The 25,242-nt window shown below is 45.2% G+C and overlaps 1 protein-coding gene across 1 annotated transcript; it reads right to left on the bottom strand.

The window, feature by feature from the left end:
• Window positions 1–3,019: 3,019 nt before the first annotated feature.
• Window positions 3,020–24,885, bottom strand: CCDC25 (coiled-coil domain containing 25). The gene is made up of 9 exons (XM_042443322.1): window positions 24,734–24,885; window positions 21,668–21,715; window positions 20,974–21,013; window positions 18,050–18,101; window positions 15,422–15,497; window positions 11,840–11,943; window positions 9,132–9,334; window positions 6,008–6,053; window positions 3,020–3,677 (listed from the first exon to the last, which is right to left on the bottom strand). The coding sequence occupies exons 1-9, from the start codon at window positions 24,879–24,881 to the stop codon at window positions 3,648–3,650; spliced, it is 747 nt and encodes a 248-aa protein (XP_042299256.1). The 5' UTR covers window positions 24,882–24,885; the 3' UTR covers window positions 3,020–3,647.
• Window positions 24,886–25,242: the final 357 nt, after the last annotated feature.

Genomic DNA, 25,242 nt, shown 5'->3' with positions numbered 1-25,242 from the left:
CGGGTGCATTACAGATGGTTTGACCACATTAAGAAACCCTAATATTGGAAGGCCTGAGTAAGGCTGTTAAGAACAAGATCTCTGAAGATCTCTTACACAGGCGGGTGCCATACATCAAAGTCAACTTGATACCCAACAACAACTGTGAGGCCATACCCTCCAATATTTCACAGATCAAAAAACATGTCACATCTGGCCGAGCAACATCTGAGTGTGGTCAAGGTGCTGAAAGTTGTTGAGGGAGAACACACAGCTAGGAGAGGCTACAGCCGTTGCCACCTGTGAAATGAAACTATCAGGTCAGGAAAGCCTTGCATAAGAGAACAAAAACATGCGGAGCCTTCCAGAGACCACCTTAACCAACAAAAACACATTTTATGCCACTTCACCATCTGCAACAGCAGTTCTGTTATTCAAGGCGCAGACTGCAAATGCCAAGAGTTTAATGAGGGGAAAATGAGGAGACCTCTTGAGAAATGTATAGGGAAATGCCTTTGTAATATAAGGAACAAAAAACAAGGTGCTCCTTTAGTGAGTCATTCGTTTTCTAGCTATCTTTTCTGACTTTAAAAAGGTAAAACATTCTAAATGTACAGCTTTGCTAATGTTAAAAAATCTGTTCAAAAATTGGATTGTGGGGAGGGAGAACCAATTGCCTCCAAATGCTCCAAAGCATGCTTGATTTTTTGGGCTCAAGAGACCATTGAACTACTCTAGAACAATGCTTCCCCGGCAGGAGTTTTACTTGCATGTGGTTTCCTGACGCAAAATTTGGGTATTTGTCTGTTAATCAGAGCCCTGGCACAAGCATTTTATGCACAGAGAGAGCATCTTGTTCTGGGCAAGGACATTCTTGTTCTGAATGTCCTTGTAGTTAATTCTACGGTGAACTTGCCACGGGTCAAGAGTGTAAGAGGGGCGCCCCAAAGAAGAGATACAAAGACTCCCTGAAACAACATCTCAGGTTTGGCCAAATTGATCACCAACAATGGTCTGCCCTGGCCTCGCATCGGGAGGCATGGAGACGCACTATCCATGATGCTGCAGCCTTTTTTGAAAGCTCACGCCGAACAAATCTCAAAGAGAAACGACAACACAGAAAAAACCACAACCCGGAAACATCACCCAAGGAGACTTTCCGCTGTGCTTTCTGCAACCGGACCTGTCTGTCCCGGATTGGCCTTCTTAGTCACCAACACGCTTGTACAAAGCGCGGGATGCGTCCTTCCTGAATCTACGTTCGGAAGCAAAGCCTTGTAGTTAGAGGGTTCCAGCGTAGGGAAATCTGAATTTGTTTATTTTGAAGACACACACACATGAACATAAACACACACACACACACACACACACCTCATTAGCTAGATCTAACATACTGTATCTCTAAATTTTAAGAAAACCGATGTCTGGAGCCAAATCAAATTTTTAAAAAAGCCATATTTGAAGTCATAAAACTTCAATTATGCATGCTCCTTGTTGTGTAAACTGCTTTTTTTCTAAGTGAAAAGCCTCAAGCACTGTGTGTGTGTGTGTGTGTGTCTAGAGAAGGATATTTTTAAGTCATGCAAGAAGTATATCTGAAATCTATTGGAAGCTCACATACAGAAAATTCCTTTCCCCATCTTACAAAACAAACAGTCAGATTCAAAGGGTACAAAGAGCCTAAGAGCTGCCAGCTTGCATCAGACCAAGAGGGACACTGAATCACAGAATGACAGTGTTGAAAGGGGCCTCAAAGTCCATCTACTCCAACACTAGCAGATCCAACATTCTGCGTCCATTTACAGCAGCAGAGGCTGCCAATGGCCTCCAGAAAGCCAGAAGTTGGGGCCCGAAGGCATCTCCTTCCCTGTGTAATTTGGCCCCAGCCTCTTCTAGGCAGCGGCACAAAGCTTCCATGGAAGGTTCTCGTTTGCTAGTCTTGATGGTGGGATGGAGGGAGTTCATCAAATTTAGGATCTTTTTAAGTGAAAGACTGCACTCCCAAAAGGCAACTCTGGCCCAAATCTGATCTTCCTCTCTGCCCCATAACCAATTCTGGGGACCACAGAATCATTATCTACTCCCAAGCCACTCATTTACAAACCACATCGACACGATGAACAAGAGAGGGCACTAGCAAACTACTCCTGAATGCCTTTTACCTTGAAAATGCTATGACACAACTCTATAGTGGGTAACAAATACACTGAAATAGTTAAAAGGTTTTCTCTAGCTTGGCTTACTCATGAAACAAAATAGAGGACTCCTGTGAAGAAATCAGAAGATTAAGAATCGGAAGGGCAGCTATGAAAGAACTAGATCAGATCAAGCATAAAGATACATCATTAAACACCAACTCTGAAGTGTCCAAGCAACAGTAATTCTATTTCTGTGCATGGCTGTGAAAGCTGCACAGCAAAGAAAAAAGACAGGAAGAGGAATCAACTCCTTTGAAATGTGGTGCTAGATGACAGTTCTATAGATATAAGTTACTGCTAAAAAGTCCAATAAATGGGTCCAAGAGCAAATTGAACCTGAACTCTCGTTAGAAGCAAGACTAAGCTGATACGCCAACTATGACTCTACCTGGCACAGGATGACCTAGAAACAGTAGTACATGCTCTAGTAACCTCTTGATTGGACTTCTGCAATGTGCTCTACATGAGGCTACCCTTATACCTAACTTGGAAACTTCAGTTAATCCAAAACATGGCAGCCAGGTTGGTCGCCGGAAAATCAAGAGGCGACAACATAACTCCAGTTCTGAAATCAGTTCTGAAAGGGCTGCTATAACCTGAAGGTGTCAACTTCTCTCTCCCCTTTTTCAAAGGTAAAGCAAGCGTGACAGCTGACCAAGGTGCCAACTTCTCCTTTCCCTTTTTCAAAAGTAAAGCAAGTGTGATAGCTGACCATGGAGAATGCACTCTGAGCCAATGCCATGATAAGCAGTCAGAAATGAACCCAGCAGAAAGGTTCTTGTCTACCTCCTGAATGTGGAGAGACAATATGTGAAGCTACAAGGAGACCACAGAAGACAGTCTAGAAGCAGACACATCTTTACTCGAATCATGACAGTGACCCTTGGGGAATAGGAAAGTGGCTGCCAGCTACACATGGGTGGCTTCTCCAGGCAAGCATTTTATACAGCATGGGAACAGAGCGGCACTAAGCTCAACTCCATGGACTTTCAAGAGGAAGAAAATCCCAAGCTCTCCACACAGGCATGCTCAAATTAGGTCCCCCAAAACTTGCAAAAAATGGGGGGGGGGGGAACCAACGCCAAACCTCTAGATCTCAAATACCATGAGACAAGAGCATCCTCTGGTCAGGGACCCCATTGATGGCAAAGCACAGCAGGGAGCTCTGCTGGGCAAGGAGGTTGCAGGCAGAACAAGCACTTCTCTAGCAGGAGACTTTAAAAAAGCGGCTTCTGCCCCAACTTCCCAAGAAAACACGCACGCCCCGGTGTCTCTCGAGTCAAAACTGGCCGCCACAGAGCATCCGCAGAAACTCTCTCGATCTCTCTCTTTCTTAGGAGAAGAGTGCCTCCTCCCAGGCACAGGCTGCCCACAATGAATCAAATACAGAGACTCCCAGGTTCATTTGCTTGTTTCTGGCATCCTCAACAAAAAGTCCACCTCAGCCATCCAGAAGGAGGGCACCCTTGGTTACATGAAGTCGTCTGAATCGTTGCCATCCTGGGGAAGGAAGCACAGGGAGGGAGAAAAGGCATTTAGATGGCTAGATTAAGGAGGACGGACTGACTGAATTTACAACAGCATACCTAGTATGGGCCCTTGACCACACTTCTGTGGCCTCTGGGGGACGTCTCTAGTCCCCCCCCCCCCCCCCCGTCCTCCAACCTACCTCAATTCTTTATTTAAAAATTATTTGGGCAAAATTATATATTTGGGCAATTTTAACCTCAAAATCACAAAGGCTTCCTCAATATGTGAAAACATGCCAAAATACCACAAATACCTTAGAAACCTACGCTGCCCAAAATACCTGCTTTGCTTCGCATTGTCTCTTAAAATGGTGATAAAAGGAAATGACATGACATCAGTTCCTGTCGCCATTTTGAGAGGGACTGCAGAGGAAAAGGGAGGTATTTAGAGTGTGCAGCCCTCAGGGTGGCTGCGGGAGACACTGCCCCCTGGTCCCCATACAGTTGCCTCCGACACCAGCTTCACAAGGTCCAAAGCCTTGACCCCAAGTACTATTTTCTCTCTTTTTCTCCCTCCCTACAACCTCACCATCACAGCTTCCTCAAGGAGGAGAAACTGAACCCATCCTCCATTCCATCCCTGGCCTCTTCGATATTATACATGGATTTGCCTATCACTATGGGAGCCTAAAACTAACGGATATATTTCATGCTACAACAAATCAGTTATCCTCAAAGGAGCCATTTGATTCCTTCATACCCTTCTCTTCTTCCATTTCACACTAATACAGGTATTATTTTTTTTGAAATTTTGGTGGAGCTGGTAGACCAAGAAGTCTCAAAATGGCGCTCAGAAGATGGGGGTCCCTTCTAACTCTCAGAAGCTCTCTTCCAAAGACTGCTTGTCCACCATCCAGCCACAACCACCTCTTCCCATGCCAGCTCCTGTTCCTAAAAGGAAAACCAGATGCTGCTAGCTTTGTACCAGGGCCTTCCTTGCCTAGGATGCCAGCCCTGTATGGCAAGTGCAGCAGAGAAGGCCTGAGCCCCAGTCTTCTTGGGGCTAGTCGACCCTGGGGCTGCTGGAGGAGTGGGAGGGAGGCCAACTGGCACCTAAGCCTTCCTTCCTGAGTGGGGCAAGGATGCTGTTTCATCCCAGATAAAAGCTTTGCCTTCTACACCTGGAATCAAGGACTCACAGGTCTCTTGGGAGTTGTGCTCACTGGGCCATCTTAAAGAACTCAACCTCATAAGCTAGCTGTACCCTCCACAAGCGCTCTGTGATAGTTAGGCAGGTTAGCAGGTTCTACATCAGGAGGCAGTGCCTTAAAATTTAAACTCCCAAGGTGTCTAGCAGAAGCGAAATGATCCACTGAGCCCCAGAGCCACTCCACACAAACATCTGGAATGATGAACTGTCTATCCCTAGGCCTACCAGCATGGCATTGAGGTAGGAGTGTTGGACTCTGGAGACCAGGATTCAAATCTCCATTCAGCCATGGAAATCCATTGGGTGACCTTGGGCAAGTCACACACTCTCAGTGTCAGAGGAAAGCAATGGCAACCCCCTTGTGAACAAATTTTGCCAAGAAAACCTTGTGACAGGGTTGCAATAAGACAGATATGACTTGAAGTCACACAACAACAGGCCTGACCATCTAGTCACCCATCAGGTTCAGAGGGCCTTTTGTCTTCCTTTCACATCTCTTGGCTCACTTGCTAGAGGTATCTAACATTCTCTGCTCTTCTAATGCAATTACACAGTGTACCGCTGTTGTTACTGTTCCCTGCCTTCAGCAAGCTTCATGGTGGACTTCCAGGGAGAGACAACACTTGCTCAGTTCCTGCAGAAATCTGAGTCACAAACCACTAGGCAAGTCACCATCTGTTATGGGACTGATAGCCCCAGGGGACAAAGGATCACCCCCTTCCTCTGCTTCTTACTAAGAGCGGAAATAGCCACTGGTAGCCACAGTCCAGTCCCTTACCTCTTGCCCTCCCATCTTGCAGGATGTTTTTATTCTTTATTTACCACATTTAATGTGGTTCTCAATGTAACTTGCAGAACTGCGATTTGACCAAAAAACATTTTTTCTCAGACCTTGGGTGTCACCTTGGCCAAGAGGCATTGGACAAGTCACAGGAGCACCCTCATCACAGCAGAAGGCAAAGGTCTCCAGGTTGCCCAATTCTACCTACTGCAGCAGACCAGCCTGAGGGGAGCTGGCCATAGGAAATCAGAGTGCCATGTCACTTAGGATTCTGTTCAGTAAACCCTTTCTGCCCTCAAAGGAGGGCACTGGATGTCACCCTCACAGCTTATTTGGCAAGAGGCTCCTCTGAGGGGCTCACTGGACCTACCTGGTTAGAGGACATGTTCTCTGCCTTCATTAAGGAAGAGTAACTCCTAAAAAAGAAAATGAAAAACACAACATGCTTGGGATAATGAATTTTAACAGATTTTACTTAAAATAAAAAAAAAATTGCTGCCATTCAAGCAAGATTTAACATGATGGCTAAGCCAGTTCTCATGACAACACAGACATAACAGCTCAAGGCTTGTCTCCCTCATGCCTGGCCTTACAATTGTAAGCAATGTTTGTACAACTGTCTCTGGACAAAAGCATCTGAGGAAGTACACTGAAGTCTATGAAAACTCATGCTGCCACCTTCTTTCTTTCAGTTAGTCTCAAGGGTGCCACAAGATCTCTCTACATACTTATTTTATAGACTAACACAGCTATATCTTTCAATTCAACTGTCTCTGGAGGTAAAAATTCTGTAAGCTAGCTTGGAGAATCTGGCAGCATCATGAAACAGACCAGAGGAACCCTAAACCTTCATCCACATGAGTCTTCTATCCATGGCAGAACCTCCCCCCATCCAGAAGGGGCTCTTATTTGAATCACCCACAAAAAACAGCTTCTGTGGTAAGTCAAATGCCACAGATGTGTTCCTACTAATTCATTTGAACAAATCAATCCTGAGGGACTTCTCTGGCAGCCTTCTCCAACCTGGTGTTTTCTAGGTATCCTAACAAGAACTCCTAAAGGATTATGAGAGCTGCACTCCAAAACATCTGGAGGGGCCTGCTGGGGAAAGACTATTCTGTGGGTTCAGAAAGTCTGCACTAAACCAAAGTGGCTGGAACACAGGAAACAGGAACAGACCATTATTTCTCATGACAAACTAAGATAGACACAGTGATTTTCTACCCTGTTACTTGCAAGGAGAGAGGAATAAGATGAAGCCACTTGGTGTTCCTGAATGACATTCACTGGACAACAGGGAAATTGCTGGCCCAGTGAAAAGCAGTACTTGACACAAAGCCAAATCTGTCTGCCAGGAATGACTTAACAGTTGGAAATCACAAAAATACCCCCAGCCACTCTGAAATTTCAGAGGCTACCCCAAACTCTGTAAGACATGGCTGGGGGGAGTGGAACCTGTCACTGTTAGTCATGGCATAGCCTTTGCCAGAGCCCCGGGCTGTGGATACGGCCAAAAAAGGAGTTGCTCTCCTGTATTAGAAGCAGTGAAATCCCAGTAAGGCAAAAGTGGAAAGGACATTTCTGGCCCTCTGATGGTGCCATCATGGAGCTCCCAAATCCAGCAGTAAGTGCTGGGATCCAAGACAGTAGAATTAATCCACATAGGAGCCTTTTTAAAATTTGTCCTACCACAAAACAACTCTGCCTCTGCAAACAGTCTCCAAAGTAGCATCCCATTGGATGTGAAGGTGTGTTGCTATGAGTGAAAAATCATAGCCTCCTTCTCTCTGCACACTGCTGTTTCTCTCTGGCATTCTATTACTATGTGGGTTCCAATCAAAGTGAAATCCACCTGGGCCAGACTGTGTGACTCCCTGAGCCAAATCCATGAGAGGCAGCTCAAGTCCAATGGATTGGCTGCTCCATAATTCTCAAGCAAGAAAATAAATAAATAAATAAATAAATAAATAATAATTATTATTTATATTCCACCTTTTCCCAAAGGAATCAAGGGCAGATGAGGCAGGCAAAGAGGCACCAAGAGGACAGGCTGCTTAACCTGGACGCAGTTTAACCAAACAGTCAAGATCCTGAACTTGAGATAATTCCAGGCCTCCCCAAGAGCTCTTTTGGTGCTGAACATGGACAAGTTAGTGCTATAAGATCCACTTTCCTGGTGGTAGATGATGCAGCAGAAGACACACAGCAGAGAACCTTTCCAGCCCTTTCACTGATGGAGTCCAGCATCCCCTTGTAGCCAGTGAGAAAACTGGGCTTCCAAACTAATTCTACCTGGACTATCCCTCAGATAGCAGTCCGATTCTTCATTGCTGGCTGGAAGTGGTGCACCTGAAACTGGGATGCACATACATACATGTCCTGCCAAGGCTGATGGAAGTTGGATTCCCAAAGTTTATACAGTGCTAAAGCAAACTAAGAAAAATTAGTGTACAAGCGTGAGCTATTCCACACCTTTATTAGCTATAAGAACTTGGCAAGTAGCTTAGCAAGAGAGTGGCATTCTTTCCCCAGCGCATTCTCAGCCTTCATCTCTTTGCTCAGCCCCAAACTGCTAAGCAAAGGAGTATCAGACAAACTCACTCATACAAACAGACTCATTTGTACCACTGAATAGCTGTTTACATGATGCTAACAGGAACTCCAAGACTGCATCTACATTGCAGAAATAATCCAGTTCAACACCACTTTAACTGCCATGGCTCCATCTTACAGAATCCTGGGATCTGTAGTTTGTCATGGCACCAGAGCTCTCCGATAGAGAAGCTTAAATATCTCAAAAAACTACAAATCCCAGAATTCCACAGCATGGAGCCATGGTGGTTAAAGTAGTGTCAAACTGCATTATTTCTGCAGTGCAGATGCAGTCGAAGAACCATCTGCCTAGTGACAGAGGCCCAGCTCACTACAGGAATCAACAGTATCTGATCTGAAACCAACATCTTTATTTTTTTTCTCTAAGGTTCCATGCCAGAAGGCCTGTTATTCTGACCAGAAGAGAAACAAGCAGACGGGGAGCAGAGGTGACCCTGCACTCTTCTCCAGATGCCAACCACTGGAGCCAGAAATGGGCACACCCCAATCCTGGGAAACTGCCTCGCCTCTGTACGCGATGAAGATGTCAGATTAAAAACACTCTTGCCACTCAGAGAAGCTCTCTGCACAAAACGCTGCTGGCCAGTTATGGATCTCAGATCCTGGCACAGAATAGTTTTTCAAAATGTTGTGACTGAGGTTATTTGGCAAGTTCTGCAGCACAGGAGAGAAAACAAATTGGAGTCTGGAACCTAGGCATGTTGCTCGAGACAACGGCCTATTTCCCCCGTTTCCCTGCATAAAGGAAATGAACAAACAGAAATGGCGACTGTTGTTGTTCTTCACCACCTGCTCTAAAAAGATTCCCTGCAGACCACAGGATAGGTTGGTCTGACTTCCTGGGGCTGCCCTATTCCACGGAGACCCACTGCCTCACTCACCTAAGCTCTTCCATCTCCTTCTTCTTTTTCATCTCCTCCTTCTCTTTCCTCTTCATTTCTTGGATCTGGGCCTTCTTCTCATTCCTCTCCTCCCGGTCGCGGGATTCCTTCTCGGCCGACAGGTCTGGGAATCGCTCCACTTTGGTCTTCTCCAGCCTGTTCAAGATCTCGTTCACCCTCTTCTCCACCGTCAAGGTCTTCACCTGGAGGAAGGAAAGATCTGTGATCCTTAAGGTCATCAAGGTAGCTGAAGAAAGAAAAACACAACTACCCTGCAACAAGATAATAGACCAGCAAGAGTGCCCATGTCCCCCACCTCCAAACAGCCACGTCTCTGAAAAGGTAACATGCTTCAGTGAAGGTACCAACAAAGCAGAAGGAGAGTTGTCTTAAAGAAGCACAAGACTGCAAGGTCCTGGGCTACATCTTTCAAGGAGGACACTTATCTTGGTCTGGACCAAGTCAGAGCAGGGCTTTGACAAAGGCCAAGGGAGCTAACATCAACTTAAGGAGTCATCAGGCAAGAAAGCCAAATTCGGCCCTCTCCTATTTTTCACCTGCTGCCTCCCCCTCAGCATACAGTATGACCCTTGTATCTGGTACTATTCCCACAGTTCCACTTTTTTGTTGTTGTCTGCCTTCAAGTTCTTTCCAACTTATGATGGCCCTAAGGCAAACCTACCATCAGGTTTTCTTGGCAAAATTTGCTCAGAGGAGGTTTGCCACTGCCTTCCCCTGAGGCTGAGAGCATGTGACTTGCCCAAGGTTACCCAATGGGCTTCCATGGCCAAGCAAGAATTTGAACCCTGGTCTTCAGAGCCGTAGTCTAACATTCAAAGCATTACACCACACTGGCTCTCATGTTGGCCCTAGGGTTGTGCTGGGGAACCTAGAAATGCCTATAGAGGTTTTCTCTTTAGGAATCTCCAGGTCTTCCAGCAAAACCGTATGGTCAACTTCCTCCAAAAGTCATTCATTTCAATAGGATTCACTGTTATCTATGCGCCAAAGAGACCTGTGTTCCCCTTTCAGAACTCTGCTGTGTAACATACTTGCACTTTTAACTTCTAATTTTTATGAACTGAGGTTCTTTACAAGAAAAGAGAAAAGCAGCCACTGCCCTTCCATCAGACCAAAATATTAAGGCCAGGGCGCCCTGCCTTCATTAGAATGAAAACACTTTTTTAAAACAAACAAGTGAGCCTTGGGGCCAAGCGGCTGCCAGGATCTGATTCAGAGCCCTCTGATGTCATTGAAGGAGTTGTTTTTTCCATGCTCCAGAGATATGGCATCATTCGCCCGAGGCAATGCAGGAAATCGGTGGAATGGCCAAACCACATTCCTCAGGAGGCTGGGGTGGGAGGGCTACCTCTCCTCTTGGAAATTTTGCTTCTTGCTTGGCCTCAATGCTAACTTCATCCTAAGAACTCCAGATATCAGGGGTCCTGATGGCAAATCTGCCCATACTTAACAGAGGAGAAAAACAAAGAGGCACAAACAGGGACAGGCCTACTTATCCTGACGCAAAAAAGGTTCCTCAGAAATCTTCAGGAGAGACGAGGAAAGGGCCTCCTCACTCTCAGTTCAAGCTCAGGGCCAACCATTTTGCAGGCTGGAGAGAAAGCCAGCTTGGTGTAGTGGTTTGAGAGTAGGGCTTGGACTCTGGAGATTGGGGTTCAATTTCCCACAGGGCCATGGAAACTCATTGGGTGACCTCGGGTGAGTCACATCCTCTCAGCCCCAGAAAACCACATGATACATTCACTTTAGGGTCATCCTAAGTCAGAAACGACTTGAAGGCACACAACAACAACAGGTGACTGCTGCAGTTCTGTGGGATTGCTTCTGGCTGCCAGCTCTTCCCAAACTCTTTTAAATTCCATTTATTATTGCCCTCCTCCTACCCCACAAATATGAACCCACACACACACAAAGCGGAGTATGTTTTAAGTATCAGGAATGCAAAAAACAAAAATACCCTGCAAAAATCAATCAACACGAACCTTTGGCCACATGGAATCCAGAAACCATGGGATTTATATCATGCCTTATATCTAGTCAACCCAGTCTTTCCAAGCTCCATTTGGTCATGTCTGTTTTTTCAGTGGAGTAACCAGAAGCTGAGCCAGGACTCTTGTAGTGGTGAGCTATGGTTTTCCTTCCTATCAAGTTGATGTCCCTGAATATGCCATCCACTAAGCCTTGGCATGATGGGTCTCCCCAGGAATCCTGCTCAGCCCTCTGGGAAGGATGGCATGCAGTGGTTTTACTGGCCAGCCAGAACTCATTATTGACTGGGGAACTCAGCAGCTGGCTCCCTACAATGCATACATGCGCATACCCTACACCTTATGGGGCACATCCTTCCTTTCCTCTATAGGAAAGCTATTCAGCTCCCAACAAAACGTCTCCACACCCGAACCCCAGCCCATAGGCCACTGGATCAGAAACAAGGCAGGCAAGAATTAATTAATTGGTTGTGTGGCATTGTTTGTTAATCTGAATGTTATGGCTGTGTACCTTCAAGTCATTTCTGAGTTATGACAACCCTAAGGTACTGCACCTTCCTCCACCTTCCACTGCATTGCACTGGCTGCGGGGGGAAAGGGAAGCCTGGAAAATGCATTCAGGAGCCCCCTCCTCTTCCAACATAGCAAGACACAAACAAAGCCCTCAGAGAGAACCATGTGGAAGAGGAAGACACTTACGTCCTTTTGCCGGTGAAACCCGATCTGTCCCACATCCATGTCTCCCGTTTTCTTCAGGTTGCTCCATGGGGTGTATACGACATTGACATTGCTCATTTTGCAGCCTATGGGGGAAGGGAACATAATCAAAGTCTGGCTTTTATTTCCACCCCATACTCAAATCCAGCCATCTCACCTAACAGCTTAGCATCTTAAATATTTGAAGAAATGTCATATTGAGGATGGAGTCAGTTTCTTTGCTGCTGCTCCAAAGACTACAACATGGAACAACAGATACAAATTACAAGAAAAGAGATTCCACCTGAACATTAGCCAGGTCAGCCTTTGCATGGCAAGAGGAGGAAGGGGCTACATGCCATTCTGCTGTGGCAAATATGAGGTTCAGAGCAGACTTAATGGACTCCAGATGCCCCCAGGAGGGCACCAATACCAAAAGGCAGCCAGTCTTCCACCTCTCACCTCCCTGGCTCAGTCAGCGACAGGAAAGCATGGCCAGAAATTCTGGCACGTTTCAGAGGTTCTCAGGATAAAAACCTCAAAAGGCTGTATCAGTTGCTGAACAAAACAGATGCTTCCCCCTCCTCAAAACACCCAAGGCCTGGAATACCTTCCCAAATGCAGTGGCTGCAGTCCAGCAGCTACAGTCACGCAAAGGAAGTCTGACACACTCCAGGGCCTTCCCATTTTGCTTCCTGCTGTGAAATACAGAGTATGCTTGTCCAGAGGAGGGTGGGGAAGGGAAGGCACCTTGGATGGATCACAGGCTACACCTCCTCCTGCACAGAAGATTGGGGTTGGACTGGGTGGCCCCTGGGGTCTCTTCCAACTCCATGATTCTTCTTGGGGCAACAAAGAGAATGGCCTGGGACCCCACATGCTTTCCAAACAAAATACATTCCTGCTCACTATTCCTCTAAAGAGGTCACGGTTGCTCCTTGAGATTTCTGAAAGCAGCTGTTCATCTTCTTTTGGGGGGCAGAAAAATAACAAAGAAAGTCCAGTCTAGGGATTCTGTAGCTGTCAGGGCTATAAGAATATCTTTGGGGCCACGTGCCCTAAAGCTTTTGGTGCCTTCCTAGCAAAAGGTGCAAAGGTGGAGGGAAATGGGTGATGGGTCAATATCACAATCTCTCAGATGGAAGCTGGCTAAGTGGGAAGCCAGGAATGTAAGAGAGGTGGACCTGGAAGACAGAGCTCAGGAGAGGGAGGGAGGGAGGGAGGGAGAGACATTGGTTGATTTGGGGACACTCACCCTGATGTCAATGAAACATGAAAGCACCTCTTCCTAGTAGCAAGCTGGGCAAAAATCTGTGAGCCCCTGTGGATGCAGCCAGTCAGCTGCCTGCAAGAGGACGACAATAACCCAAGAAGCTCCAAAGGGCCCAAAAATCCTGGAGTCCAAACCTCTTCTGCCATGCAGAAATCCACAATCAAAGTGCACCTTGTGACAGATGGTCACCTAGTCTGTTTAAAAACCTCCAAAGAAGGGGACTCCAACACCCTCCGAGGTAGCAGTGTCTTCCACTGCTGAATAGTTGTTACCCTCAGGAAGTTCTTCCTAATGTTTAGGTGGAATTTCATTCCTGTAGCTTGAATCCACTGTTTCTTCTAATACTCAGAGGGTCCACTTTGACTGAGAATGCAGGCTGCAACTCCAGAAATTTCTGGCAATAGCCCCTGAAGAGGACAATTGGTGATAAGGCCAAAACGTGTTGGGCTTTTTAAGAAACAGAGGTTTTTGGACCATCACACAGTACATGGAACGTTGTCTCCTTCCATTCTTCTATTGTGTATTTAGTATTGCTATACCGCTTTCCAGGTTTTTGTTCTGTTCCATCTACAGTATGGAATAAGACGCTCCTCAAAGGGCTTAGTGGTTTCCAGATCTATGGTAGAATCCTAGAGTTGGCAGAGATTCCAAGGGCCCTGATCCAGCCCAACCCCTTTCAGCCATGCAGGAGCCCTGATGACACAGTAGTTAAAGCCTGTACAGCAGCCACTCACTCACAAACTGCAAGGTTGTGAGTTCAATACCAGCCTAGAGCTCAAGCTTGCATCCTCCCATTGGTTGCTAAAATGAGTCCCCATCTTGTTGGGGGCAATTAGCTTACACATTGTAAACTGCTTAGGGAGTGCTTAAGTGCACTGATAAGTAGCATAGAAATGTATTTGCTACTGCTATTCAGGAAGACACCATCAAAGCACCTCCAACAAATGGCCATCCAGCCTCTGCTTATAAACCTCCAAACAAGGAGACTCCGCCACACTCAGAGGGAGCATGAATTGCCAGGCAGAAAGAAAAGGAAAAAGTACTGCAAGCCAATATAGAACTGGAGTGTGATTAAAATCCAGTGGCATTCCAAGAAACATACACACAAGAAAAGATTTTCACATCTGTATGGAGAATAAGGCTATCCATGGCTGTTATGTCCACATATTACCTCCAGTGGTAGGTTGCCTCTGGCTTTAGCTCAGTCACAATGAAAGCTGTCAGTCTCCAAATTTCTAACATTGCAGAGAGTGAGATGATGAAAACAATTGTCACCTGGCACTCTAATAGAAGCATACAATCCTACCACTGGAAGAGACCCATGCAGGAAGACACAATCCAAGCCCTCCCTGTGACAGATGGCCTGCCAAACTCTGCTTAAAAACCTCCAAAGAAGGAGACTCCAATACCCTCTGAGGCAGTGTATTCCACCGTCAAACAGCTCTTACCATCAGGAAGAGCTGAGGTGAGGAAGAGCCGACGTCCCACCATCTGAGGTGCTAGCAAAGCACGGCAACTGCCTGGCTGTAATTTTACCCCGTTGATCTTTCCTCCCCTAAATTTATTTATATCTAGAGAAGAGCGATCAAGATGATCAGAGGTCTGGAAATGTAGGTTTATGAGAAACAACTTAGGGAGATAGGGATGTTTAGGTTGGAGAAGAGACAACTGAGAGATGACATGGTAGACATCTTTCAATATCTGAAATGAGGCCATGCAGAAGATAGAACCAGTTTGTTTTCTGCTGATCCAGAAAGCAGGACATGGGTTCAAATTACAAGAAAGGAGACTCCACCTAAACATTAGGAAGAACTTCTTGACAGTAAGAGCTGTCTGACAATGGAGCATGGGCTGCCTTGCAGGGAGGGTGTACTCTCTATATTTGGAGGCCTTTAAACAGAGATGCTAGGGCATCTCTCAGGAGTGCTTTAGCTGTGTCTTCCTGAATGGCAGAAGGGAATCGCACTTGCTGGCCCTTGTGGTTCCTTCCAACTCTAAGATACCATGATTTTATATTCCATTTTCCTTACAGAACCAGATTCAAAGATGCTCAACATTTGTTTTAAAAAATCCAATAGAAATAAAAATAGAAATGGACAATCATCACTAAAATGTAACAAAGGGCAAGATTGTCACTAAAATGTAATGAAGCTATTGGTAACATTAAAATACTCTTGTGTTTTCTTCCTGCTTTTCTGTGGCAGTTCTTGAGATCTTTCATTATCACTTGCCAATTCCTTCCCAGGCCTTTTTGACCTACCACACTCCAAGGAATCAATTCATGCAAGGACACAAAGTGAAGGCAGTCTTACCTTGAATACTGTTGGCCTTCACAAGTTGTGCGCAGTCAATCAAAACCTCTTTTGGAATATCATCTATCGTCTGTCCCTGAAAAGACACAAAGAGAACATGAGCAGAAAAGACCAGGTTGAAACAAAGGCTGCTTCACACAGCCAAGGGCCCTTGTACTAAACCTGCTACATGCAGCCGGCATGTTAGTCTCTTGCAAAACAGACCCAGAGTTTTGTAGCTAATACACTTGGTAGGGCAGAACTCAGGGACCAGAATCCATTTCATCAGGTGCAGCTGACAAATTGATTCTAGTCCACAAGAGCTTCTGTCTTAAAAAATGTGTTCAGCTTTCAGGTGTTGTGAAACTAGGTTGTTTGTATACTGATCAATCCCACCATAGCAATTCTTTTCAAGGTATTTCACATGTACAGTGGTACCTCGGGTTACGAAATTAATTCGTTCCGCGGCTAATTTCGTAACCCGAAAAACCTTCGTAAGCCGAATTGCCATAGGCGCTAATGGAAAAATAGCTCTCTGCTGCCCTCCGGTGGCGGAAAATAGCGCCGAGGTTTTTTCGTAACCCGAAAAAACCTTCGTAAGCCGAAACAATAAATCCCTATGGGATTTTTTCGTAACCCGAAAAATTCGTAACCTGGGTAATTCGTATCCCGGGGTACCACTGTACACTGCCTTTCAAGAGGTTCAATGTTCCTTTCAGCACCCACAGTCCTGCCACCATTCCAAATGACATGGACTGAAAGCATGTGAAATGGACTTTGTAGCCCAGATGGAAATGATGTGAACCTGAGACTCGGCTCACAAGCCCTCCATTTTCAACAAATAGTACCCACATGGGTTGTTGTCTAAATGAAGAGACTTAAGAAACCCCTAAAGAAAACAGAGGTATGGCTCACTGCTTAATAAGGGATTTGCACAATTGTGTTCTATAATTTGCTTCAACACAACACAGGTGGAGGAGGATGTCTTCACATTTCTTCTTCTGATATGATCACAAAGGGCCTCATTCTCAATCTTCATTACAGTGGTACCTCGGGATACGAAATACCCAGGTTACGAAATTTTCGGGATACGAAAAAATCCCATAGGAAATCATTGTTCCGGGTTACGAATGTTTTTTCGGGATACGAAGAAAATTTTTGGTGCCTTTTTCGGCTTTTTCGCACGAAACGCGGCTTTTCCCCATTAGCGCCTATGGCAATTCGGCTTACGAAGGCTTTTCGGGTTACGAAAGCGGCCGCAGAACGAATTAATTTCGTAACCCGAGGCACCACTGTATAGCAAAGATCTGAACTCTGCTTTTATTTTTAAGTTGTTTGTGTACTGAATTTGCCAAGAATTCAAAGACATATCCAGGTTTGTTTGGAAAATCAGTATGTAAATGGATCTTGCAGCGCTTTTAAGACTAACTGAGACACAAGTTGGTAGCATGAGCTTTCGTAGACTTTAGTCCATTTCCTCAGATGAAAGGGGTGGAGTGGAAAGCCCAGGGACAGACCTATATAGCAGTCTTGGTGTGACAATGTCCATAGGACTGCAAAATTTTGTGGATGTGGAGATGAGGTGACATTTTTACAAGGCAAACATGTTGCCTAAAACCATGGTTAGAAGATAACCATATAAATGAGTATCGGGATGTAGTGCAGGAGCCAAAATGAAGACACAATGAACTGGCCAAGAGAGCTCAAGAGAGAGTCCCTGCAATATATATACAGCCTGCTGATTCTCTCTGGAGTCTCCAATCTCCTCATGCTGCTATCATTTGCTGTGGTGGGTTTGTTAAGGAAAATGCAACATGGGACATACAGTAGTAGAAATAAAACATGTATGTGAAAGTCACAATGACTAAGCAAGAGCAATTAACAAGCTACACAGGTGAAAAAGCTAATGTAATTTAGAAGTCTTGAATGTCAAGGACAGAATTATAGAATGTACAATTGAAAACACCTGAGATTCATTAAGTGTACAAGGTGAAATGATGAAACTCTTAAGTATGGGTTGAACTATGTGAACCAATCAAAATGAATGTACACACCCACTGGGTGGAAACTGACTAGTGGGTGGTGATTAACAATGGCTATAATAATTGCAATGTTTGCCAATGTATTGTGTGGGTAGTTGTGAGTAGTTTGGAGATTGTAAGGGCATAGAGTATTTGTATATAGTAGAATAAAGTAGATCTTTTATATAAGACTACTGGGTTGTCTGGTGTCTTGAGTGAAGATACAAGAGCCAGCAGAATCCTGGAGAAGTTTGGAGACATCTCAAGAAGAAGAGTGAGAAGGCTTGGAGAGTTTGTCAGGGTCTTCAGCCTATTCTCTGAAACTCTGCTGCTTTGGAGAAAAGCATTAACCACTGACCAAAGCTGGTCAGCACCGCTGCATAACAAGGTGGTGAGTTAGAGCCAGAGGTGAAGAGCTACAACTCCCATCATCCCTGACAGGCTTCACCTCAGCAAGCACACTTTTTGGAGGACACCCCACATGGGAGATCAGCAGAGGCCAAAAACAGCACATGACCGTTGCAGCCCCCCAAATGAGAACCCCAACACCACACACAAGTAAGTGAAGAAAGTTACCATGAAATATACACATCACTGACATAAAAGGCAGAACTAGGGAGGGCTTTACCTTGTGTAACCGGAGGTACACATGTGCAGAGGAGAGCTTGTCCACATGAAACCTGTAGAACAAAATACAGATTTGACTAACGTAATGATTTCAGTCCAAAAGAATTTTCTTCCATATGTCCCGACAGGCACCTGGGGACCAATCTTTTAATGCATGCATTCTTGGTACTGGGGAATGGGATTTCTGTGGCTTCTTAAGCTCACATTTCCGAGCAAGTGCTCACAGAACTGGAAGAAGAAGAAGAAGAAATTGGACGGCTGGAGGAAACAGCTGCTAAAACAGAAAAATAAATTCTTGAAGAAGAGCACAAACATAAAGCCGTATACTCCCTCTGGCAGTCCTGATGATGCAAAAAGCCCAAGACGAGCAGATTCTGGATCTCCGGTGGCCCAAAAATGCCCTTCCCCCAAACCCTCACTTCTGGTCACCTCCAGGCCACAGTCAGCTTCTAGGGCGGCAAACAGGCAAAATTGTCCCTCACTCTTGCAGATATTATCCCTGAGCTGGAATCTTTTGGGGCTCTTTCCACATTTGGGAAAAAACAAAGCTACCACACTCTGGGCCAAGGTGAAAGTGTATTTGTTTGTTAGGATTCGTATGAGTCCCTCAGTTCAGTTTCTTGAGCCGTTATGAATCCAGCTGGACTTGGAATAGAGATAAAATATAAGGATGGATAACCCAACAATATATATGATTTGGCTAAAACAAAGAAAAACACCCAAGACTATGTCTGGAACTGAAAAAGTGTTCTTGTAGCAGCTTTGAGACTAACTGAAAGAAAGAAATTGGCAGGATGAACTCTCCTAGACTTCAGTCCACTTCCTCAGAAACATCAGAGGAAACAGACTGAAGTCTAGCAAAGCTCATGCTGTCAATTTCTTTCTTTCTCAAAGCTGCTACAAGAGCTCATTACGTACTGGTTCTACAGATTGACACGGTTATATCTTTGAATTCTACCACTATGAAAAAGTGTTGTTATACTCATTGTACCACAAATAGATGTAGATTCAGTTTTTAAAAAAGTAACAAGGGTCAAATGATAGCCAGAAATTGAAGTGCTGTCCCATTAAAGGCAGAGGGAATCTACTTCCTGCTGTTCAAAAGAACAGGACCCAAACGTGATGACTGAAATCACAAGAAAGATTATTCCACTTCAACCTTAACAAGAGAAGTTTCTCATATTCCACTGCTGAACAACTCTTCTTGTCAAAAGGAAATCTTTCTAACATTTAGTTGGAAACATTTCTGTTCTAATTTCTTAGAATCACAGAACTGGAAGAGACCCCAAGGGCCACATATTTTAAGCGGTGGTGGTGGGGGTGGGGGGTGATATTGTAATTTTAGGTATTATATGGTATGTGGACGTTTTATTGTGAGCCGCTCTGATTGTTTTGGTACAGAAATAAAAGTGTGATTATTTATTTATTCTCCAAGCCAAGCCCTTTCTTCCATGCTGGAAGACACCATCCAAGCACTCCCTGGGACAGGTGGCCATCCAGACTCTGTTTAAAACCATCCAAAGGAGGAGACTCCACCACCCTCCAAGGCAGCAATGTCTTCCACTGCCGAACAGCCCTTACTCTCAGGAAGTTCCTCCTAATGTTGAGGTGGAATCTCCTTTCCTGTAGTTTGAATCCATTGCTCTGGGTCCTATTCTCTGGAGCAGCAGAAAACAAGCTTGTTCCCTCTTCAATATGACCTCCCTTCAAATATTTAAACCGGGCTATCATGTCATCCCTTAACCTACTCTTCTCCAGGCTAAATTTATTGGTAAATCATTGGGTCCTTTTCTCTAAAAGATGGTGGACTTCACTTAAAATACAGATTGGACACCATTTGTCAGCGATGCATTAGCTGTGGACTTCCTGCACTGATGGTCAATTAGATGAGATGAACCGTTGTCATCTCTTCCAACTATCCTATGAATAAATGGCCTTCCTGAGACAGAAAATTAGGAAAGCAAGATTCTGGCTCCCAAACAGCCCACAGGTAGGTTTGATTTTACTAAGCTCATAGCGCAGGGCCTTCTTCTCCATCCACCCTTTTTTTCTGCCCCTGCTATTCTTTCTTTTTAAAAAACCTCACTCTCAGTGTTGGGCTCTACATTCCAGGGAAAGCTTTACCATGTGGCTTTGCTGAACAGGAACACCAGGGCTGCATCCACACGAGAGAAATAACCTGCTTTAATTGCCCTGGCTAAAGGCTATGGAATTCTGGGAGTTGGAGTATGTTGTGGAGCCCAGAGAGGAGCTCTGCTCTGCTCTGGGCCCACAACAAACGCCAACTCCCAGAATCCCATAGCCTTGAGCCAGGGAAGTTAAAGTGGTGCCAAACCGGGTTATTTCTCCAGTATGGATGCAGCCCAGCTCTTGGGTTGCATCTACACTGTAGAAATAATCCAATTTGGCACCACTTTAGTTGCAATGACTCAGTCCTATAGAATCCTGGAATCTGTAGTTTTGTGAGGCACTAGTATTCTTTGGCAGAGAAGGCTAAAGATATTGTAAAACTACTAATCCCAGAACTCCATAGGATTGAGCAGCAGCACTTAAAAGTGGCATCGAACTGCAGTATTTCTGCAATGTAGGTGCACCTCAAGAGTGCTCTCATTCTCTAGTGTGAAAGAAACTATTCTTGAAGTGTTCAGCTTCCTTCTGTACCTGCATTACAGTGTTATACTACTTTGACTGCCTTGGCTCCATCCTGTGGAATCCTGGAGTTTGTACTTTTGTGAATTCTCAGCCAAAGCTTTTGCATCTCCACAAACTACAAATTCCAGAATTCCATAGGATGGAGCTACAGAACATAAAGTGGTGTCAGACTGCATTCTTTCTATAGTGTCAATGCACCCTTGTTAAGGAGCAGGGACTAATTTCACATAGAGGGGCACCAGTGCACACAGACAAGGTCTCTTCTGTACTTACCAAATATCTTCTGGCCAGCCATATTTTATGAGGTCTTCATCTGCAAGCAAAAGCAAAACAGACAATGAGCTGGAGGAATGTTCAGTCTTCTTTGAGCCTCAGGTAAGACTTTAAGCATGAACCTCAACCACGTAGTAGACCATAGCCCAACCAGGTTAAAAAAAAACCTCCAAAAATAAATGAACACAGTGGCAAACTTATAAAGCAGCCAAACGTTTCATTAGAATAAACATAAGTCTCAATGCTAGGCTCAAGTCTTCTGAGACGAGTATTCATTTATATTCAGGCTGCAATCCTTTATGTGCTCACACCAGATAAGTACCACTCAACTTAATAAGGTTAACTCATGAAGACAAGATTCTACTGATTATGCCTCTTTGCTGCCGATTTAACATTGATTTAACACAGAGATTCCAAGTAAGATACCTGAGAATTTAGAAGTGGCAGTTTATTTCCACACTCTCTGCTCAGATGATCCACAACACAAATTGACACAGAATCAAGGAGCTCTGATTTGCATCTAAAGAAGCCTTCCAAAATAAGGTGGCAGTCCATCTGCCAGTCCAAATTCCATTAGCCACAGTTGCTGAGTTCTTACAGGAGACACAAGATCACATTGGAAAGAAAAAGCTGTGTCTGGGCACATTAGGCTGAGTCCACCTTGCCAGGCACACCCAGAGTGTTGCTTACTTACTTTCATATTTGTCCTTTCCCATATAAATTGTATAAGGAGCAGGGACCACTGAGAAAAAAGAAAAGGAAGACAAAATGAAGCCAGAGTTTCAGAGCAAACTGTGAGCAGGAACACCACCTTCTTAGAAATAAAACAAAAGAAAGCACCACTCCCTGGCACTCTTTTTTTTCGGGGGGGGGGGGAGGAACAGCTTCAAGTTTTCTCTTGCTGTGGCTGCATCCACACTGCACAAATAATCCAGCCTGACACCACTTGAACTGCCATGGCTTAATGCTATGGAATTCTGGGAAGTAGAGTTTGTTGTGGCACCCGAGCTGCTGCGTTCTTTTGCCCCTTCCCTGCTGCCATTCCCTTCTCCTTTTGGGTCAGTTTTTTTAAAAGATTTTAAGCCTGAGGGCAACTCTCTGTAAACTGTCTCACAGTTTTCTGTGGGTTTTGGGGGCCATGTTCTGAAAGAACGTATCCCTGGCTTTTCGGCTGCATCTATAGCTGGCATCTTCAGAGGATAGTTGCAGGGAAGTGTGTGGAGTATACAGTCGGCCCTCCTGATCCGCTGAGTTTTTTATCCACAGATTCAAGCATCCATGGCTTGAAGATATTTTTAAAAAGAATAAATTCCAAATAGCAAACATTGACTTTCCACTTTATAAAAGGGACACCATTTTGCTCTGCCATTATATTTAATGGGACTTGAGCATCCACAGGTTTTGTTAACTTCGGGGGATCCTGGAACAAACCCCAGCAGATAACAAGGACCCACTGTATATACAAAGCTCTAGTGCCGCAACAAACTACACTTCCCAGAAACCCATAGCACTGAGCCATGACAGTTAAAGTAGCATTGAACCAGATTATTTCTGCAGTGCAGATGCAGCCTCTGTAGTTTTGAATGTACGCATCTGGGACCTCCACCAGCATCCTTGAGTCTTTCAGATCTTGTAACAATCTCATTGAAACGGACCCACCAGTGAGCTCAGGTCAAAAGTTACCTTGGGATGGGCATCCTCAGTTTAACCTGCCCTCACAGGGTTGTTGTGGGGGTAAGGAGGGCAAGAGACAAATGCCATCACCCTAATGACCTTGTAGAAAGAATAAGAAATAAATATGGTCAACAAGATTGACACTTGGCATGTGAGCTTGATGCTTGGCATGAGGACACAGAAGCGGGGCCTTCTTAGCAATGGCACCCCGAATGTGGAATGCCTTCACTTTGGAGGCCTGATGGGCACCAATGCTGATTTCATTTAGGTGCCAAGCATAAGGCTTTTAGCCTAATTGATTTACTCCAAAACTAATGCAGTCTGCTTCACTCTCTGACATCAACTTTTTAAAAACAAGTCTGCAAGCTTCTAGAGAGTTATTAATATCCTTCTTGAATGTGGTGCCCAGAACTAGACACAGAGTGGGACTATGACTTCCCTTGATCTAGAGACTATGCTTCTATTGATGCAGCCTAAAATCGCACTGGCCTTGTCAGCTGCCACATCGCACTGTTGACTCATCTTCACCTTGTGGACTCCTAGGATTTCTAGCTCCCTTTTATATGTACTGCCATCAAGCCAGGTGTCCCTCATCCTATATGCATAGAATCATACGTTTGGAAGAGACCGCAAGGGCCATCCAGTGCAACCCTCTTCTGCTGTGCAGGAACTCTCAATCAAAGCATCCTCATCGACAGATGGCTGTCCAGCCTGTTTAAAGACCTCCAAGGAGGGAGAGTCCACCAAAATCACTGAGGGAGTGCATTCCACTGTCAAACAGCCCTTACTGTCAGGAAGTTCCTCCTAATGTCTTTTCCTGTAACTTGCAGCCATTTTTTCCATTGTGTCTATTCTCTGGAGCAGCAGAAAAGAAGCTTGCTCCTTCCTCAGTATGACACCCCTTCAAATATTTAAACAGGGCTATCATATCACCTCTTAACCTTTTCTTCTCCAGGCTAAACATCCCCAGCTCCCTAAATCTCTCCTCATAGGGCTTCATGGTTTCCAGACCACCATTTTAGCAGCCCTCCTTTGGACACATGGCTCCAGTCCCAGTTAGTACTTGGATTGGAGGACCACCAAGGAATACCATTTGCTGTAATAATAATAATAATAATAATAATAATAATAAATTTTATTTATATCTCCCGCTTCTCCCTTCGGATCGAAGCGGGATTACAGCAGGAAAAACATCATAAAATACATATAAAATACATCAATCAAAAATAAAAAGGGGAAGAGATGTTACAGTATTGCTCACAGTTGTAAGAATGGAGTCATCATATTCAGATGTTCAAAATCGGATTAGAGGAGATCCGTTGTATATCTCTGCCGGAAGAGATCCGTCTTCATGCCCTTTTGAAGGCTTCCAAAGAAGGTATAAGACAGATCTCTTCCGGTAAGTTGTTCCAAAATCTAGGGGCCATGGCAGAAAACGTTTTACAAGAGGTGGTTTTCAACCTGGTTTTGGGTTGTTCTAATATCTTTGTGCCAGATGTCCTGAGAGTGCGGGGCGGATTGTGTCGGGAGAGGCGTTCCCTCAAGTAACTCGGGCCCAGGCCATGTAGGGCTTTATAGGTAATAACCGACACCTTGTATTGCGCCCGGAAGCTAATAGGCAGCCAATGTAGAGATTTCAACACCGGTGTAATTGTGATCAGTCTGGCTGCAGCATTCTGAATCAGTTGGAGCTTCCGAACTTGGTACAAAGGCAGCTCCATGTAGAGCGCATTACAGAAATCTAATCGAGAGGTTACCACCAGCGCATGTACTACTGTTTGAAGGTCCCCCTGAGCCAGGTAGGGACACAGTTGGTGTATCAGCTGAAGTAGACACCATGCACTCCTGGCCCTCGCCTCCTCCTGAGATGCCAACCTGAAGGCTGTGTTTCAGAGAAAGCAACTCCATTTCAGGGGGGAAGTGGCAAAAAAGCCCCACAAAACATCTCTGGGGATCCGTGGCCTAAGAAAACCTGCTGAAAATGAAGGGGGAAAATGAAACCCTAAGAATTGATTTTGGGAGCTAAGCTGGGCTGGCCCTGGACAGTCTTTGGATGGGAGACCGACACCCAGCCCCGCCCCCTCACCGCTGGAGGTGAAGTAGAACACCATGGCAACGGTCCGCCCCCCGCGGGCCTCCTTCGCGTCCGCCTTAGCGACCCCGCCGCAGGCTCTCGCCAAAAGACAGCCACTTCCGGTGCAAGCGGAAGTGACGCTAGCAGAGGCGCCTTCCATAGAGATGGGGAAGGAAAGGACGGGGTAAACTGGCAGAAGGGGCCTGCACTTCCGCTGACGTCACATCCTCTTCCGGGCAACGAGAGGAAGTCTCTATGACCGTGATTCCCAAACGTTGGTCCTCCGGGGTTTGCTTGTTTGGACTTCAATTCCCTGAAGCCTCAGCCGTTCAGGCCAGCAACCAGGAATTCTGGGAGTTGAAGTCCAAAAAAAGCCTTGAGGACCAAATAAGCAACTTTGTTTATAAAGTGCTATAGGTTTCCACAGCGCCGTACATAGAATAAAATGATGAAATAAAAGGACCTCCCAGCAGCATAAATGCTGGAAAACGGATTATTATAATACAAAATTAATACACATT

The sequence above is a fragment of the Sceloporus undulatus genome, chromosome 1, assembly GCF_019175285.1.
Source record: "Sceloporus undulatus isolate JIND9_A2432 ecotype Alabama chromosome 1, SceUnd_v1.1, whole genome shotgun sequence".
NCBI lineage: Eukaryota > Metazoa > Chordata > Lepidosauria > Squamata > Phrynosomatidae > Sceloporus > Sceloporus undulatus.
Note: the sequence above shows the minus strand (reverse complement) of the source record. Positions and strands in the feature narration are given on the sequence as shown.

Bases quoted from the DNA above. Each gene is read 5' to 3' on its own strand.
- CCDC25 (XM_042443322.1), bottom strand. From the start codon at position 24,881: ATGGAAGGCGCCTCTGCTAGCGTCACTTCCGCTTGCACCGGAAGTGGC. The intron at 11,944-15,421 runs GTAAGACTGCCT...CTTCCCCCATAG, and splicing joins GAAGGCCAACAGTATTCAAG to GCTGCAAAATGAGCAATGTC. The intron at 3,678-6,007 runs GTAGGTCCAGTG...TTCCTTCCCCAG, and splicing joins AGAACATGTCCTCTAACCAG to GATGGCAACGATTCAGACGA.